This window comes from Ammodytes marinus, assembly GCF_949987685.1.
Source record: "Ammodytes marinus genome assembly, chromosome: 16".
Lineage (NCBI taxonomy): Eukaryota > Metazoa > Chordata > Actinopteri > Uranoscopiformes > Ammodytidae > Ammodytes > Ammodytes marinus.
The window spans coordinates 11,557,662-11,575,746 of NC_137220.1; the positions used below are offsets into that span (position 1 = coordinate 11,557,662).

General features: G+C 41.2%; 1 protein-coding gene across 2 annotated transcripts in view; it reads left to right on the forward strand.

Annotated features, from left to right (window-relative positions):
* mrc2 (mannose receptor, C-type 2) overlaps window positions 1–2,726 on the forward strand; it is a 31,555-nt gene extending 28,829 nt beyond the window's left edge. The window contains exons 28-29 of one of the 2 annotated variants that reach the window (XR_013845270.1): window positions 106–2,187; window positions 2,260–2,726. Coding sequence is in view for 1 of the 2 variants with exons in the window: in XM_080044042.1 (XP_079900168.1) it covers window positions 106–326 (221 nt within the window). In the remaining variant the exon portion in view is untranslated. Of the gene's footprint in view, window positions 1–105 lie in introns of both variants that reach the window. The other variant, XM_080044042.1, reaches the window with a different exon arrangement.
* Window positions 2,727–18,085: the final 15,359 nt, after the last annotated feature.

The window sequence follows — 18,085 nt, forward strand, 5'->3', positions numbered from 1 at the left end:
GTAGGATTATCTGCTGCTTATATACTTAGTGCCAATTTAGTATTAATGAATAATTTTACGCATATATCAACTAATCCTGTCGTCCATCTTCTACCTCTTACCTAGTGGATAGCGACCACCTGCCCACGATGATTGTTGTCGCGGTGACGGGCCTGTTGCTGGTGGCGTTGGTTGTGGGTGTGATCTACCTGTACCGCAGGCGAACTGTGGGGTCGCGGGGCTCCTACGACGGGGCTCGATACAGCCGCACCAACTCCAACTCCGCAGAGCAGACAGAGAAGAACATACTGGTGTCTGATATGGAGCTGAACGAGCAGCCTGAGTAGCACAACCTTCATGTACTGACCAAAAACAAAGGACTGGACCCAACCTGATACAGGAGAGGCAGATTTCAAATTTGCTTTTTTACATTTTTGTCATCTCCTTTTTTTTTAAGTGCTGAAGGGCTGTGTAGAGCGCAGCAGATGTTTTAAAGTTTTTGAATTCAATCCCCCTGCCTCCTCAATCGTTTTTTTTTGTTTTTTTTTGCCAAAAAAAAAACTTAACAGTTCTAGCAATCTCTCTCCAGACAAATCATTGTGGATTCCGCCATATGCACCGCTTTTCTCTAAAAGCGTCCACGAAGGCCAGAAATGGATCTACTAGGAGTTTTAGTTTTTATGGCAGCTGGAAAAGTGCAACAAAAAAATAATAGTTTTTTGTGAAATGACTCTTCGCTGGCTTCCTTGGTGCCAAAGTACATTTTTTGCTCGTGTATATTTTCTTTCCTGCTCTCAATTTGATTGAAAGTCTTACAAAGCAAAAACAAGTATTACGATTCCAGCAACAAATTGACTCCACCATTTTCTCTGCCCTCTTAGTACAAAGTCACAGGCTTCTTCAGGACCAAATTCATATAAAAGAAAAAAATATTATTTCATTTTCTTTTGTTGCCAAGACAGTATTTACCTGAATTCTCCGCTGTTTGATTGCGATTGTGTCCTTAACCCATTCATTTGTCATTATCTGTGCAGCTGTTACTGATGATGCATGTGTGTTTTTTGTGACTCTGCCTCTCTCCTCTCTGATTGGACACGTCAGCACTAGCTGTCTGCCGACCAGAGGAGAAAAAAGTCCAAATGTGAATGTGTGGACTGTGACAGGGACCATTGTTTTTAAGGCACTACACTAGAAATGTGCACATTGCTAATACTGAGTTCTATAGAGAACTTAGTAGGACTGAAGGTTATCATCAAATGATACAGACTAGTTTTGCTTGGATGGTTCCGTGTACATTTTGGCACTTTCTTCAATAATCTTGAGCTAATTCATTGTTAGCGATCCACTTGCCTTCAGTCATTATCCTTAAAGGAACCGTTACTTCTCTGTGATTCCAAACCTTTATTTGTTTTGGCAGGTCATGCCACCATCTGGATATGATTCAGCATTTTAGTTTTGAAGGACAGTCATTCTCTTTGTATCCACCTTTGCGATTTGATATTTGTCTGATTCATAATTAATAATGAATGAATTATGTGCCACAGTTCACTTCTCTGTTTGTTTTTATCGCTAGGATCTTTTTGTCTTTTTCAAATGAATGCCGGTTTCATCGTGTGTTTTGACTTCAATGCGTTTGGTAAAGACATTTGGAAGAGTTCCTACTTTTAATGGGATAATTAATTGCCAACACTTGAACCTCTCATTACCCCACAGAGGAAAGAAATATCCCCTCATGCAAAATGACGCCGTTGTACATAATATGAGAGCCGATGAATGTTTCAAAAAGTAGATTCACTATAAGGTTAAACCCTCCTTCCGTTTCTTTCCTACGTCATTATAATATTTCACATCTGCGTACTAGCGTAATGACTGCGTTTTTCTAAGTTAATTTGCCTTCTCAACCATTTCTCTTTCCCCCCCAGCTTTTGCCTCTGAGTGCATTTCAGTCTTCCTGCCCGAAGGAATGCTTTGGAGCCTAGTCAGTCCGAGGCTTTTGGTTTTTCACTGTTTTCTTCTTTTTTTTTGTGCTCCATGATTTGGACTAAGATAGAGGGGGAAGGGAGGAGTAGAGGGAGTAAGTAGAAGTGTGTGTGTGTGTGTGTGTGTGTGTGTGTGTGTGTGTGTGTGTGTGTGTGTGTGTGTGTGTGTGTGTGTGTGTGTGTGTGTGTGTGTGTGTGTGTGTGGCTGTGTGTGTGTGTGTGTGTGTGTGTGTGGCTGTGTGTGTGTGTGTGTGTGTGTGTGTGTGTGTGTGTGTGTGTGTGTGTGTGTGTGTGTGTGCAGTCTCCAGCTGTGGAATGTTGAGTCGGCAAGAAGAGCTCAGTGGCACGTCTGGAACCAATCAGCAAAGGGGGGGCTCAGGGACACATGAAGGGTCAGAGAGAAAACGAGACGAAGGAGAAAAGGGGAAAAAGGAGGAGTGTTAAGAGTGTGAGGGGGATTCTGGGATGTAGGAAGAGAGGAAGAGAGGAAGGAGGAGTGTAAAAGGGAAACAAGGGAGCAGTGGTTCGTCCCTGGCTTTACCCCGGCCTCTGCTGGTGGTTTACTGTACACGTTTGTCTTTTTTTATGGAGTGGATGTAAACTGATTGAGGTGAAGATGTGAAGGTCCCCATTGAGATATATGATTATGATGCAGGCTGGCTCTTGTCCCTGTGAAGATTACCTTAAGCACCTGTTCAACTTTTTTTTTTGTAAAATGTTTGTGTAATTTTTTTTGTTTTGTATATGAAATGAATAAAGTCTATGTTCTCAAAACGTCTGCGTTCACAGATTATTTATAGATGATTTGTCATTGTGGAGAAAATTCTCATATGCAATCATTAACTGTTTACTCTCACAAGAAAAGAGAAACTATATAATATCCATTTGTCTGTAAATTAATGGTAAGTTTTCCCCTACGTTGGGCTGCAATGTTGATGTTTCTCCACAAGAGGGCACACCTTGCCTGCTGTATATACTATAGGACACATCATCTCGATCTTGTTGTTATTCGATTCACTTGACCATTTTCCTCTCACTGCCCAGGTTCACTGTGTGTGTTCTAATTGCACAGAGTCTGTTCAGAGATATACAAGAAATCTACTCCCCCCCCTAAACCGTTTGATTTCCCCTTATTAGTGAAGAGTGGCAAATAAACCTGAACTTAACAACTGGTGATGGGAGCTTGATGTGGCATCTTCCTGCCAGAGACCTGCACCTCTGGAGCATCATACAAGTGCAAGTAATTACCTTGTTTTTTCTAATCAAACTGGCTCTCTGTAATAATACATCTCACTTAGGATGGATGTCACAACCCATAACACCTCACGCAACAGGCACTCGGTTGAAAGCATCCAGCGGTACAAGTTTCACAGGTGTATGAAAACTATCCTTAGTTTTTTGATTTTTTAGCATACTCTTTAAACGTAACATTGTTCTGCGTGGTGAATTTCAGATCCAGTTCTAACTGCATTAAACATCAGCACCATTAGCCGTATTTGCAATGCTATATATACAATAGCTGCAACATGCTCTCCATATACTTTGTCACACTGTTGGCTACAATGTATGTTTGTTGTCCTCAATATTTATCACAAAGCTTGCAAAGTGCCTGAATATTCCAGGTGCACAACGGCTGACATTTCCCTGGCAACAGATGAAAGAAAAGAAAAAAGTGTGTGTGTGGTGTGTGTGGGTGTGTGTGTGTGTGTGTGTGGGTGTGTGTGTGTGTGTGTAGGTGTGTGTTTGTGTGCGTGCGTGCATGCATGCGTTAGTGAGTGCGTGTTTGTGTGTTTGCACCATCTTTCGTCATAAAAAAGACCTGAACTATTCACCTAAAGTGTAATTCCTTTGTATTACGTTTATTAGAATTCTTCACCATGCCTACGTTTTTCCTCCCTTATTTCCCCCTCATTTAATCATTAAGATTAAATTGCTCATTTGATTATGGTAATGTAAAAGTGCTAGTTTGAAGTGAAAAGGGTCAAATCATGAAGAGGATTTTATGGCAGAAGCCATCTTTTGCTGAGGCATCCTGAGTGCACATGTCAACGGGATTGGAGTTTAAAGCTATAGTGCGTGATTTATGTTCCCTATGAGGAATCCTGAGTAATTACAACAACACTCTCTACGTATCTACATGAGGTAAGCCTTCAGTGATCGTGCATGGATTTTATACCTTCTGCTATTCATCCAGTCTTTTTCATAGCAGTAGAATCAACAACTGAAACATTTCTTGGGCCCTTCATGGGCTCCTGAGTAGATTTAATCAACTTTGTGTCAACTCGTTTGGCGAATGGCTTGCATGTAACCGACATTCATTTGTATGAAAAAGTTCCACACTGCAGCTTTATAGACAGGTAGAAGCAGCAGACGTAACAGAACAATATCACTGCTTCGCACTGCTTTGTTCTTCTTCTCCCCCTCTGAAATACTTGATTACACCCTTCAGAATAAATGAACCAACAAAAGCGGAGAGAAAGTGAAATTGGAACTCTTCAAACAGCCCAGCCCATGCCAGAATGAATGTCCCCTTAATTTGAAGGCTGGATGTTCAGATCAAGCTCTTGTGTGTTTTTCCTCAAGCTGCTGTTTATTCCCCGTCCTCCCACTTCAAGTTTTCTTCCTATGTGGCGGTGTTGGCACTGCAGGTCGATGGAGGAGCGACCAGAGAGAAAGCTGCGTTAACAAGTGAAATTAAAAACCCATTCACTCTCCTCAGTCATTAATTTGGAGGCTGGCCAAAGCACAAGCAGCTGTTGGGGCTGGCAATAGAGGAGAGAGAGAGAGAGAGAGAGAGAGAGAGAGAGAGAGACAGACAGACACAGACAGACAGACAGACAGACAGACAGACAGACAGACAGACAGACAGACAGACAGACAGACAGACAGACAGACAGAGAAGGGGTAGAGTAAGAACATACATTCAGAAAAAAGGAGCGGAATTTGAAATAAATATGATAATTTTCGCTCTGAGGACCGGCAGTGAAATGGGCTCTTTTAAAGAGAAACTGCCCAATAAAAACGTGCTCTGCAATCACAATTGCTTTTGGCTTCAATAATCTATTGCTTTCAATGTTCTTTGTCCAAAATGGCCTCTATGAGACTACCTATGTAGTTTATCAGCAAATAACACATGCTGATAGTCACAGACAGTGCACTTTAACTTAGTTCCCATTTGCAAAACAATATGTACTGATTACTGTAAGGTCAATGACAGACCAAAATGCAGTTCAGTAAACAGTAATGACGTTGGACGTCATCTATACCAGCAGGTGTTGTTTGTATGTACTGTATGTCCTTTATTTCTCAATTAAAGCATCTTTGAGTGTCTAATAGCACTGTATAAATCTTATCAATTATTATTATCATTATTTTTACTATTCAAAAATCAATAGTACAATTTTGAGCAACAGCCTTGAGGTTTTTGGCTAATTTAGTAAATTAATAATCCTGTTAACTAGAACTACTTTGTACCACACAATTAACCTTAATACTATCTCAGTGAGAGATGTGTTCAAAATCCCAACATAAAAACGCATACTCTCTGTATGTCTAGACAGCAGGCGAGTGAAAAAAAAAAGATTCTGAGCGTATGATCTTCGAGTACTGAAACTGTGATCCATCTGAACACTGAGGCTCTTTTACAACAGGAGCAGTTCTCTAAGATCACGCTTTTAAGTGGTTGCAGCGTTCTTGCTCTGCTACACGGCTTCATTTCATACCCAAGCACCAATGAGACGATGGTGTCCCTGTCCCTGTTATCTGCAGTGTTGAGAGCCTCTTGGCTGAGATTGCTTCTGGTGTGTCATCATCATGCAGTATGACAGCCATCTAGCAGCGACAACAGGTGGCTATAGAGAGTTGTCGAACTGTGAGCATGATGGAGTCAATATAATAATCTGCCTTGGCCAGTGGGTCTCTTGGTAAACACTTTGCAGACACACTGACATTAGTGACATACAGCTCCAATCCCATCTGGGAAGAACGGCCCCATCTAGAATCAGCCATTGATTTTTAGTCAAAATGATTATTTTTTTCAAGGCCATGAAAACAACCCCTGTGTACCAGCTGCTTTAAAATGTGGATCAAATCCTCCTGATCTTTGTCCAAATCAAAGGCCTGCACACTTCAAAGCAATTGGATCAGCAGAGATACGCAAAGGGTGTCAGCTCCAGAGCAAAAAAAAAAGAAAAAGCTTTGCTCTCACTTTGCTGTCCAAACTCATTTGAACTCTTGTCTTTCTTTTCCCTCCTTGTCTTTCCAGTGAGTTTGCAGTGACACTGTTTTATTGGTAAGAGAGAAATAGTATAGGATGGATGGAGTGCAGAGGCTAGTTGTTGTTGGTGGTGTAGAGGACCAGAGGGTGTGTGTGGTGCAGTTATCTCCTCTGTGCAGATGAGAACATGTCTTTGCCTGGGGGATGCTGCTCTTTCTCAGGCCAAAGACGGAATCCATGTGGTGAAAGGGATTATGGGTACAATGAATGTTCCCAGCCTCTTCCAATTTGGGCAAGCCAAGATCTGCATTGTCTTGGCTTGTCTTGTTTGTTGGCCATATTTCGGGGTATGTCATTTGTGTGATTATTGGCTCTAATAATTAGGGGCCTGCACAGTTTGCATTCATTTTCAAAAGCAAAGCCCTGACAACAGATTATAAAATTGATAAGGGAGCAGAGGAGGTCCTTCCAAGAAAAGTGTCTGACAGAATAAAAACCCTTATTTTTCATCAGACATTTTTAGGATTGTTGGTACTTCTTTTGTATTTCAAATTATAATGTTTTGCCCCTGAGACATAATTTGCGGAACTATTTGGGGTTTCAACATTGGCATGCATCGTGTGCTATATAGCCAAAACCACAAAATGAAGTAAAGTGAAAAATAGCAGTGACAGGATCATTTCACAAGTTGGCCAGTCCTCCACCTGCCTGAAGATAATTCCATACTGTACACAACAAAAGGTGCTATTATCACCCCTGACCATGGACAGGATTAGACACCCACCCATTTGCATGGATTTCCACCCTCAAATAATACACAGAACAAATATGGAAGAAATAGAGACAAAAGGTGAAGTTAATTTATGGAAAGCTGGTCTTCTCCAATACTCACTGCTTTGATGCTTAATCTGCTATTAACCCCCAAAACTTGAGGAATATTCACGTAAAAAATTAATGTGTGCTCACTTTCTCATGCACACACACACATACCTTGAAGATTCCTGAGTGGGGGGGAGCAGGTGAAGCCAATACTACCCCTCTGGGAAATAAAGATAGGAGTGAGATGAGGCTACTGTGAAGAGGCGCTGAGGAGAAAAAAACCCAATCCCTCTTGTGTTTACTCACACTGGTTTCCAGGGCGATGGCTCATACCTTTCCAGAAGAAGCAAAACCCATTTAAAAAGTGAAAATTTCAGCCTTGAAAATACACTGTTGTGGGGAAAATGTTTCATTAATTTGAGCACTTTGTCTTCGGACAGCACATTTTTCTAAATGTGACAAGACAGACTACGTCTTTGTGTGTGTTTTGAAATTAGCTACATAATAACAAAATACAATGCTTCTTATAAGCATATATTTGGTCAATTTTCTTGACATAAACTGAGTTAAAATGAATATGCACCTATGACTGTGGATGAGTGCATGCATGCACGTGTGTGTGTGTGTGTGTGTGTGTGTGTGTGTGTGTGTGTGTGTGTTGTGTTGCTTTCACCTATGTGGTTTGCTACTGAGTGTTTTCCTCGGTGAAGCAGTCAGGATATGCAGAGATGAGCCTTATTGTTGGCATAAATTGCTTGGCCCAGGCATGCCGCCTCTCCACCGGGCATCTCCCCCCCACACTCACCCTGATCGATCTAATCCTTAGCTATAATGAGTTTCTCTGTCTGAGAGCGCGGGCTGGGCCTGGCCATGGGGTGGAGAGGAGAGTGAGTGAGTGAGTGAGTGAGTGGGAGGAGGTGGAGAAAGAAGGGATACTGGTGCTTTTGGTAGTTATTTAAGTTCTTCAAACGGGGAAAGTTATCAAGATATGACAGCAGACTGCATGCATGTGAGTGTGTTCTTTCACAAGATTAACTTTTTCTCTATTCATTGTCTATAGAAAAATCTTGCACTCTACAGGATATTGAATAGCAAAATGGAGTAGGCTGCCACAGTATGTAGCCAATATGACACAGCACTGTAGATGCACCTGTAACAAGTGTTTTTATTTAGGAAAACTTAGCATGTACATTTTTATTACTCAATAAGTCATTCAGTTTATGTTTAAGTGTAATTTTTTTTGTTACTCATGACAATCAATTTCCCCAACGGCAGTGTCATATTGTATAATTTATAGGTGAGAATGTAGCTCTCTGTCTACTGAATATGAGGAATCAAATGCAAATTCCATATTTCTACTTAAAAGAGGATCTTTTGTCAGCGTTGTGCTCACAGCCTTTTCCACTGCAGCCCCGGGTCTCAAAAGAAATAGTTAGTGTAGGTTCAACAAACACAGTTAACATACTAGTCCAGCTATTGTGCACCATCCAAATAGATGTAGTGTAGTCATGCAACAAGCTATTGCAAGATAGCTGCAGATAAATTCATTATTTTGGCAAAATATAGAGAAAATAGGACAACAAAATTCAAAGTAGGTCTACACAAATAATAAATCTAAGCAAAAATAATCTGAATTTCTAGACATTCATCCTCCCAGGAGACACAGAGAGTGATACCCAAAATGCAAAAAAAAAAAATGTCCTGCTTGCTCAGCTGGATCCAGGGAAGGAGGGAGGTTACAATGAAATGAAATGTTGCCTTCCCTCTTGCAGAGACCGGAGAGAGTCAAAGAGTGGAGTAACCAAACCAAGAAGCCTGAGGGGCACTTTACACAACAACACGAAACGGTGCAAACGCGGAAAAATTCCCGCGGATGCACTATATCATTTACAGGAAAACAGCAAACGCACGCATGAAACCGCAAGTTTTTGAGATCACCTCCCAGGGAGGATTTTTTGGAAAACACAACGGTTTTGGTTTCTTGTAAACACCGAAACCATTTTCCCTGGTAACGCTGACGTCACGGCTCCAACCTCACACATGCGTAGTCTATAACATTTGCTGTCAAAATACCCACAAGCGAGTTATAAAGTTAGAAGACAACATGAACGGTGTCTCCACGGCACCATCACTGTGATCAGCGGAGAGTGTCGTGCAGGGCTAAAATATAACACTCACCAATTTAGTCCAAGCGATTACCGCAGTAGTTATTGAGACCACCCACAAGCCACTTTGGCTGGGGAAAGATTTGTTCTCTGCCTGTTTTTCTAGCAAAATAAACGTGTGTCACTTCTATATGCCAGGCACACGGCTCTCTCTACATTAAAAAACACTATCAGCGCGCAGCGGTTAAGTTAGGCTACTGTTCAACAAAAGGAGCATTAAGGCTTCACAGTAAAAGCATTTCACTGGCTAAACATTATTAGCATTTCACTGGACACACGTGAGTTGACTTTTATTTTGAAGTAGGCCTACGCCTAACAGGAAGGTAGCCGCTCACGAAGCCTCTTCACTATCAGCATGTCTTCTGTTTTCACGAGTTCAATGCGGTGAAATAAGAGGACAGAAAGCTTGTCATTTACAATACTTGTAACCCCAAGCTTACACCAACCGCTTTATGAACGTTAGTGGCATTCATTTTCGGTTACAGTAAGGTTTTATGCATCAAATTGTACAGGAAGAGCTATCTACTAGGCTAAGTGTCACCGCTGACTATTGGCTTGCATGCTTACAACAGCGATTTCGTCCCGTTTCCTCTGAAAACACGTACGAGTGAAGATGTCAGATAAATTGTGTCTGAACGGGTTTTTTTTTTTAAACCAAAAACGGGAAAACTGTCACGTTTTCACCGTGTAAAGTGCCCCTAGACGGAACAGAGAGAAGACTGCCTGTAGTTCACACACTCACTGTCCATCATCTCCTAGAGAGCACACCACTCTGCACATCAAGGTAGAAGACATGGAGGACTTCTCACAACATGAAAAAAGGCTTTAGAGGGGCAATAAGTCACACTGAGCCAACTTCTGCGGGAATACACATCACCCCTCTCCCAAACCTTCACATGCTGCGTTCAACGGGCCCTCTATACAGTATATGTCTGCTTGTCTTTTTTTTACTCATCTCCAAGGAACTTTGAGACAAATGAAGAGAGAGGGCACTTGTCTATTAAGTTAGAACATGATGTATGAGAACTTTTGTCTTTCTAAGAACAGCTCACTATTTTTTTTATCTTTCTTGTTCACTCTCTTGTCTGTCGGTTACTGATGGAATATCCGAGTTGAAGGCAAGTAGAGCTGCAACTGCAACTGATGATTTTTTCGTTTTTCTCTATTATTAATCTGCCAGTTTCTGTCAATATTAAACTTTCTAAAAAAAACAAGGTTTTGTTTTCAAATTGTTTGTCTCATTCCATGAGCAGTCCAAACACAACATTCATTCAATCTACAATGGTTTTTTAAAGAGAAATCCATTAAATCCTCACACCGGAGACAATAAAGCATGCAGTTCCTTCACATTATTGCTTGATAAATAAATTAAATGATTCTTTGATTATCAATCCATTTATCAATCACATCATCACGTCTCTATAACAGTGACAGCTGTGACTTCATAAGCTCCATATGTCTTTACAAGGTTGAGCATCTCTTTGGTGGTGTAGGTTCATGTGAATAGCTAATCTGACCGACGCGTGCCTTCAAGGCCACTGCTTGGCGTGACAGAGGAGTACGTGTGAAAGGCCTCTTTGTTGAGTGGTGTCATCATTTGTATTCAGCAGGATCAAAGTCTCCTCGACTGCTTTTAAAAAAAAATTCAAAAAGAATCCTGTGGCTAGTGTTGCCGGAAGAGCAGTGAATGACAATATCGAGGGATGCAGAATAGCAGTGGATTTACATAGAAATGGCCTTCGGTTCAAATATGAGTTCACATGTCCTTTGTGTGTGTGTGTGTGTGTGTGTGTGTGTGTTTTAGTCTGAGCAGGTATCGGACATGTGGGTGCGTATGTGACAGAAAGATGGCTTCTTTTCCCACTATGCATCACTTCTTCTGACAAACTCTTTTGGCCTTTTAACATTTCTTTGACAGTTTGATGGGGAAGTTACAGACAGGAAATATCGACATTATTCCTGGACCATTAAAACACCTCCCCTGATGTATGAGCACACAACCTAATGTAGTGGCCTGAAACACACTAAAGTTAGCTCAGTGCTATGTGACGTGGTGGGACGTATCAGCTTTAAGATCTAACGTTCTGTTCCATCTACTTCAATACAGGAGAATGACTTTTTTTTACTGTGGGAGAAATGATAAGCCTCAAAACTTTTCAGATTGTTTTCATTTCAACTTGCTACTGTTGCTCCCATCCCTCTGTAGTTGTGGTCCCGGCCCCGCAGAGGTATTATCACATTATGTTATAAGGGTATCAGATTTTGTTCCTATATAATCTGCTTCCCCTAAAATGTCTAAGAAATGGCAAGACACCTGCTGTGGTAAAGCTCTGGCAGAACTGGTTTTGATAAAAGAATAACTGCCCATAATTCTCTAAATTTGTCATTGGGCAGGGAAGAAGCTGGAGGGAAATAAAGTGCAACAGAGTAGAGTTTCAGAGATGTTTGAGTGATATGTTTCGGTTTTAGCCACCAAGTTTCTATGAGACCCCCTATTCATTAGATCATGTTAAGGGATAGTTCCAGTTTATTACAACCTGTATCATATTTTCATACTTTTTATTTGGCCCGCAATCCCAGTTAAGACATTGGACTCATGAATTAATGCTGACATCTGCAAACGTGGCGGCCATGTAGCCTGGTTTTGACCTACTGTACTTATTGTAGTGCAAAATGTTTCCCTGTCCAAACAAGAATAATAACCGACATTTCAGGGTGAGCTCCTTTTAGTTCATATACCATTAAATAATAAGATTATCTGGTTGAACCTTTGGCTTGTTTAAAGCAGCAGTCCGGCTAATTTCTAGTGGAAAGACAGAAATTATGGCCTTATCGTGACAATAAAAAAGTTGTAAAGTCCCCAACATTACCCTTCATATATTTTCACATGTTTAAAGAGAACAATCTGTAATTCAAATGAACTTTTCTATCTTTTCTATGTTCAAATGTGCACATTAAAAGAGGGATCTGAGTTTGGCCCTTTCTTCTCTTGATCACTTAGAGAAAGGCTGACTACATTGTGGCCGTGTTGACAGCCACCATCTTCATTATTAAGTCAGACACACAACAGAAAAATCAATAGGGTCGTTGTAGACTTAATAAAGGTAATTTCTCCACAGTCCTGCCTCATGCTCCGCCCAAGTTCCGAGTTTATGTCTCAACTTATTTTATCCTCCCACGCTGTTCCATTTGTCGATTTGTGGCAAAAAATGCAGGAGGGATTGATTTATCGGGCATTAAAACTTTCAAAAGAAGATTGTCAGACGAGAGAGGTGAAAGGCTCCCGTTTAGTATCTGAATGAAGTAGACATTTTCAATCCAATGGCTTGTTTAGTGCGGCAAATAGGGATTTTTTATGAGCCTCCTCTGTCCCTGTTTTAGAAACATTTTAGAATAGAGGTGAATATAAATCGAAGTGACCATGCAATTTTCACAGTCTTCGCCACTCATATTTAATATAGGGGTAACACTTTACAATAAGGTACACAAAATTGTAGTAGCTACTACATACCTACTACATAGATATGTGTTACCTACTACATAGGTTTTTTTGTGTTACCTACTACATAGGGTTTTTTTTTTGTGCTACCTAACATAGGTTTTTTTTGTGTTACCTACTACATAGGTTTTTTTTGTGTTACCTACTACATAGGGTTTTTTTGTGTTACCTACTACATAGGTTTTTTTTGTGTTACCTACTACATAGGGTTTTTTTTGTGCTACCTAACATAGGTTTTTTTTGTGTTACCTACTACATAGTTTTTTTTTGTGTTACCTACTACATAGGGTTTTTTTTTGTGCTACCTAACATAGGTTTTTTTTGTGCTACCTACTACATAGGGTTTTTTTTTGTGCTACCTAACACTATGTGACGCACCACATCCCACAAATATACGCATATATTTTAGTTGGAGACATTACTGTCAAGGCCTAACTTTAAAGTCACTTTGAGTAAAAAGTTGGACAACTCAACCCACTCTACCCTATTACTCTTTTCCAACTCCCTGTTTTCTGACAGACATCAATTAAAAAATCCTCCTGGCATTTTGCATGCATATAGTGTACGTCTCTGTCCCTAAACATGGAATTCATATTGTCCCCAAAGGCAAACCATCAGCCAAAAAGAAAAATAATGCGGAACATTTCTCATGAGAGAGAGAGAGAGAGAGAGAGAGAGAGAGAGAGAGAGAGAGAGAGAGAGAGAGAGAGAGAGAGAGAGAGAGTATAGACAGAGCATTTAAATGATATTGCAGGGTGGACAAGAGTCTGTATAGAATGCTGTTTAAAAAGGATTGTCTGAGCTGGAGAGAAGCCTTTGGCGAGAGATTACATTATAAATAGGAAAAACTGCGGTGGAGCTCGCCTCGCAGCCATGCATCGGATTTTTAAAAAAAAGTTTCTGTACACTACTGAGATAGTTTCAAGGGATTCAAATTCTTTGAAAGTAGTAGTCTGTAGTCTGTTCAAAGTTCCGTTTCCTCACCACTTTTACAAGCAGGTAGGTGGAGCACAGCAAACATCAGAAAGTTTTGAAGTGTTCTTTATGAGGGACGACAGAACTCTGTAACCATTCATACCAGGTGTAGTGTTGTGTCAGTGTCATCCAGAATACCCAGGGAAGCTTAATATGTAGAGAGATGTAATGTCTCATCTTAAGTCGTCTTTAAGGCATCTGGACAGGTCTGTGTGTAGAGACAAATGCCCCTTGGCAAGCCCAGGTGAGCTGACTGAGAAGACAGTGTCCTTGCTTTGGCCTATAGGGCTTGTTGACTGTACCGGTCGACCCCGGTGCCTCGCTTGTTTATCATCTCATCTGCTCTCTTTGGCTACAAACAACGTGCCTTTCGGATCTAAAGCATGCACTCCTCCTTCATTAATTTTAAAGTGCACTCCTGATCTTGACCCACCGGCTAGACTAAAAAACTCTCATATGCTTAAAAATACTGACTGACTTACTTTCCCTTAGCCTGAGAATGGTGTTCCAGTAAAACAGACACATGGGAGCATGTCAGTGGTGTTCACTAAAAGTGAGTAGTGTGTTCAATTATTTAACAGACATTGAGAGGGAGAGTGGTGAATAAGGATGGAGTCAGAAGTCGAGGAAAGGTGAGATTGCATGTGCGAGGAGTACACACAATTGGTAATTATTTATAGGTTTTTTTTAGGTTTTAGGTTTCTCTTTTGATCACATGTAATAAGAGACATGTTTCTGCTCTACTTAACTGCTAGGAAAGGCGCTGGTTTATTAAAAACGTGGATTTTAGAATTCATAGTTTTGGCTATTTTTCCTATCAGTCAACTAACAAATGGCAGAGAAATCTGGAAACACGTCATCATCAATCATACAGGTCACAGCCTTTATGACCTACTTCATTATGATCTACTAAATCTGCCTTGTTCCCAAATCTCAGCAATTACTTTGGTCAGTATAATGTTATAATAACTGATAAAAAATGATGGGGAAGGCTAAGCAAATAAGAGTTTTTTCAAGAGATGCTTCAAGGATGGTAACATCTTTGGACATGGTGCACAACCGGAAAGTTAAAGAGAATCAAGGTTCTTTGGTTTATTTTGAGGGGATAATGACAAAATGAGCTGCACAAGAATAACCCGAGACACTTGTGGTGGTGATGGAGGGATGCAGATGAATGCTGAAGGTCTGGATGGATGACATGTGCAGCTATAGACTTCTGATGAGCACTGTTTTAGACTTTGACGGCAGTGGGATGATTGCTTATGGAGATGATGGCAATATACAATGGGTATAACCCCAAAATAATTTAAATGTCTTTAATCAGCTGATTGAGTTGGAAGCGGGAACAAACTAAATAGTTTACGCTTAGCTTAATTTTGTTAAATTGAAAAGCACCAAAGCAATTATTTCAATGAAGGACACAGCTGCTGATAGGACAATGCATTTCCGTGCAATATGTGTGTGTGTGTGTGTGTGTGTGTGTGTGTGTGTGTGTGTGTGTATGTGTGTGTGTGTGTGTGTGTGTGTGTGTGTGTGTACAATGATGTAATTAACTGTGGGGAGTAAATGGGCAACCTGCCTTCAAAGAGAGCAACAGTGACAAGGGTTTGCATCAACATACATCCCAGCATGCACGCTGGTTTGATCCATGCTATTCCTTACACTCCTGCCCCCTTGCCACTCTGCCCTCACTCACTCACACTTTGCTCATTCTCCTTCCTCTCTCTCTCTCCCACACACACACACACACACACACACAAACAGACACCTGCTCTTTGCATGGAACACTGTCCCGTCATGCCAGTGAGAATCCGTAATGTGACGCAAAGCAGCCGACTTTGTCTCATCAAGAAGTGACGCTGGGCCAGCGGGTAGTCTAAATCTTGCTGCCTTCACGACTGCTGCCTTTTTGTCTTTGAAGTCCGCATTTGTTCACCTTTAATGTCTGTTTGCAGGCGAGGTTTTAAACCCAGATCGACAGCTGTGTCGCAGAACACAAGCAGTGAATACTGAGAGGTGTCACTTATTGTCTTGCACGGCGTATGCTGCACTGAAGCGGCAGTTTTTTTCTTTGCATGATCATCCTCTTTGCTCATTTCTCTCTATATGTATGTGTGGTAATGTTGGCTAAACTTCCATGCCTGCATTGAGCAAATTTCAGCAACATATGCCTACATTTCTGTCTAAAAACATGCAGTCTCCTTTGTGTGTTGATATTTATATATATTATATATAGTGTGTGCGGCTGAGTGCTTTATGAGCGATTCACTCGACAGGTTATAATGAGATCCCTGGGGCTGAACGCAGGCTGCCTGTAAAACAACAGATGTGACTGGACTCGCTCAGTCTCCCCTCTCTCCCCCATTAGCGGACAGAGCCGTCACTCAGCAGGTATAGGTGGATGACTGACAGGTGAGGAGGCCTCCTATGTAGGCCAGGAGATGGGTGAACCGCTGTGAGGTAAGGGGAGGTAGCCACATGGGCAGACACTCGGCCCCAAAGCTCGGTGGTGCTTTCCAAACAAAATAGGCTGCGACATCCCAAAATGTCAACAGCTCTATCGCACCGCTGATGCCATGACGATGATGATACCTTATACTTCTGCTACAGTTCAAAAGCAAGTGGAAGAATCTGACATTTTAAAGGCATTTGGGAGACACACAGATAAGGTGCTATCACATCGTAAACGACCTGTTATTAAAATGCAAGAGGCTTGTAAACTGTGGAAATGGGAAAGATTTACGATTTCCTATGAATATAATTAAGGTAAATCCTACGTTTGACATTTTGCCCTCCCCAGAATGCCACACTTAATAGGAAAAATAATTCAGGATGTGATGTTTCACCTGTCTATCCCGAGATAGAGCCAGACAGGGGCGGGAACTGGCAGAGGTCCCCAGTCAAATGTTACTGCAGAGTGCCAGAAACATCACAATAGAGGTTCTGTCTGTGTGAGGGAAAGAGCAAATGGGCACACACACACACACACACACACACACACACACACACACACACACACACACACACACACACACCCCTCTGCTCCTGGGCAGACAGCCACTGGCCCACTGCAGCCTCTCGGTCAATAGACATGCATTGTGCTTCTTCCAGAACCTGCTGCAGAAACCTGTTACTGCGCCATGTGTAGGCCAGAGAAGGATTTAACAATTAGCTAAAGTTCGAGTGGGATACAATCCTATTATTGTGTTCTTGCTTTTTTACGGTAAAGGATCACAATTTGCTAACACAATTCAGGTCAGCAATTTTCACTCGGTTATTAGGGATTTTTCTGTCCTGCAGGGATTATCCAGAGTACCTGGGACATTGTTTCTTGAATGACTTGCTGCAATCATAACATTTTGTGATTGCCTGACTCCACTTTCCATATATAGCTTTATTATGATCAAAACTTTAATTTGCCAATCTTGTTACATTCCAATCTGCCTCAGCTCTACAACGCGCTTAGTGCTTATTAGCAAATGTTAGCATGCTGACACACTAAAATCAGTTTTCAATGTAAACCTTACACCTGGTATATCAGCATATTAGCATTGTAATTCCAAACATGTTAGCATTCTGACCTTTGCTGTTAGCTCACACTGCCACCATCCCTAAGCCGCACAGAGCAAAAAAGCATGGCTGTAGACTTGTATTCCATTCACTTCCCACTATATTGAATTGGAGGCAGAAATCTCAAAGACCATTTGCACTGCACACAACTCGTGAGAAAAATCAATTTGTTAAGTAATTTGGGTGTTAAGTGACACTTTAACCCAGCTCTGACTCTGGCTTTTGTAAACACATTTAGCACTGGTCAACTGCCAAAAGTGCAACACTCAGGACATGACAGTGAAACTGAAATATATTGGCCTACACAGTGTTGTGCACTAGTTAATCCCTGTGCTGTAGCTCCCTGGTTTTCTTTATGAGATAACATGTCATTAGCTAGATAATCACGCTTGTTCCCATTAATGCTGCACATTTTAATGAGTTGTGTACATCCACAGCATGGCCTCCAGAGATGAGACAACACACAACAAGTATTATTTTCTCGAGCATTCTACAATGCTCTGCTAATTTTCTTAAGTGAAACAACATTTATTTTAAATTAGCTTTCTTTGGAGCATGATAATTAATATTACTCTGTCAGGCACTATTTGCAGTTCTCTTTTGCGAACGTATCATAATAGCAACTTTGGAGCTGCATGGCAACTCCATGTGTGCTCCATTGCCATTCAATCAGCACACACTAGCCCCTTTTACACAGAGATTGCGGCGTATTGACGGAACAACATCACTCCAATATGCCAGCTTTGCTTGCTTCTGTGTTATTTACACAGAAATACTGGCTGGAGACTTTGCAGGCAACATCTGCAGCTTCTCCATCATCAGAGAAAGCTATGGTGCATGACCTGCTTGACTCTGTTGATAAATGATTTATCCAAAGCACACA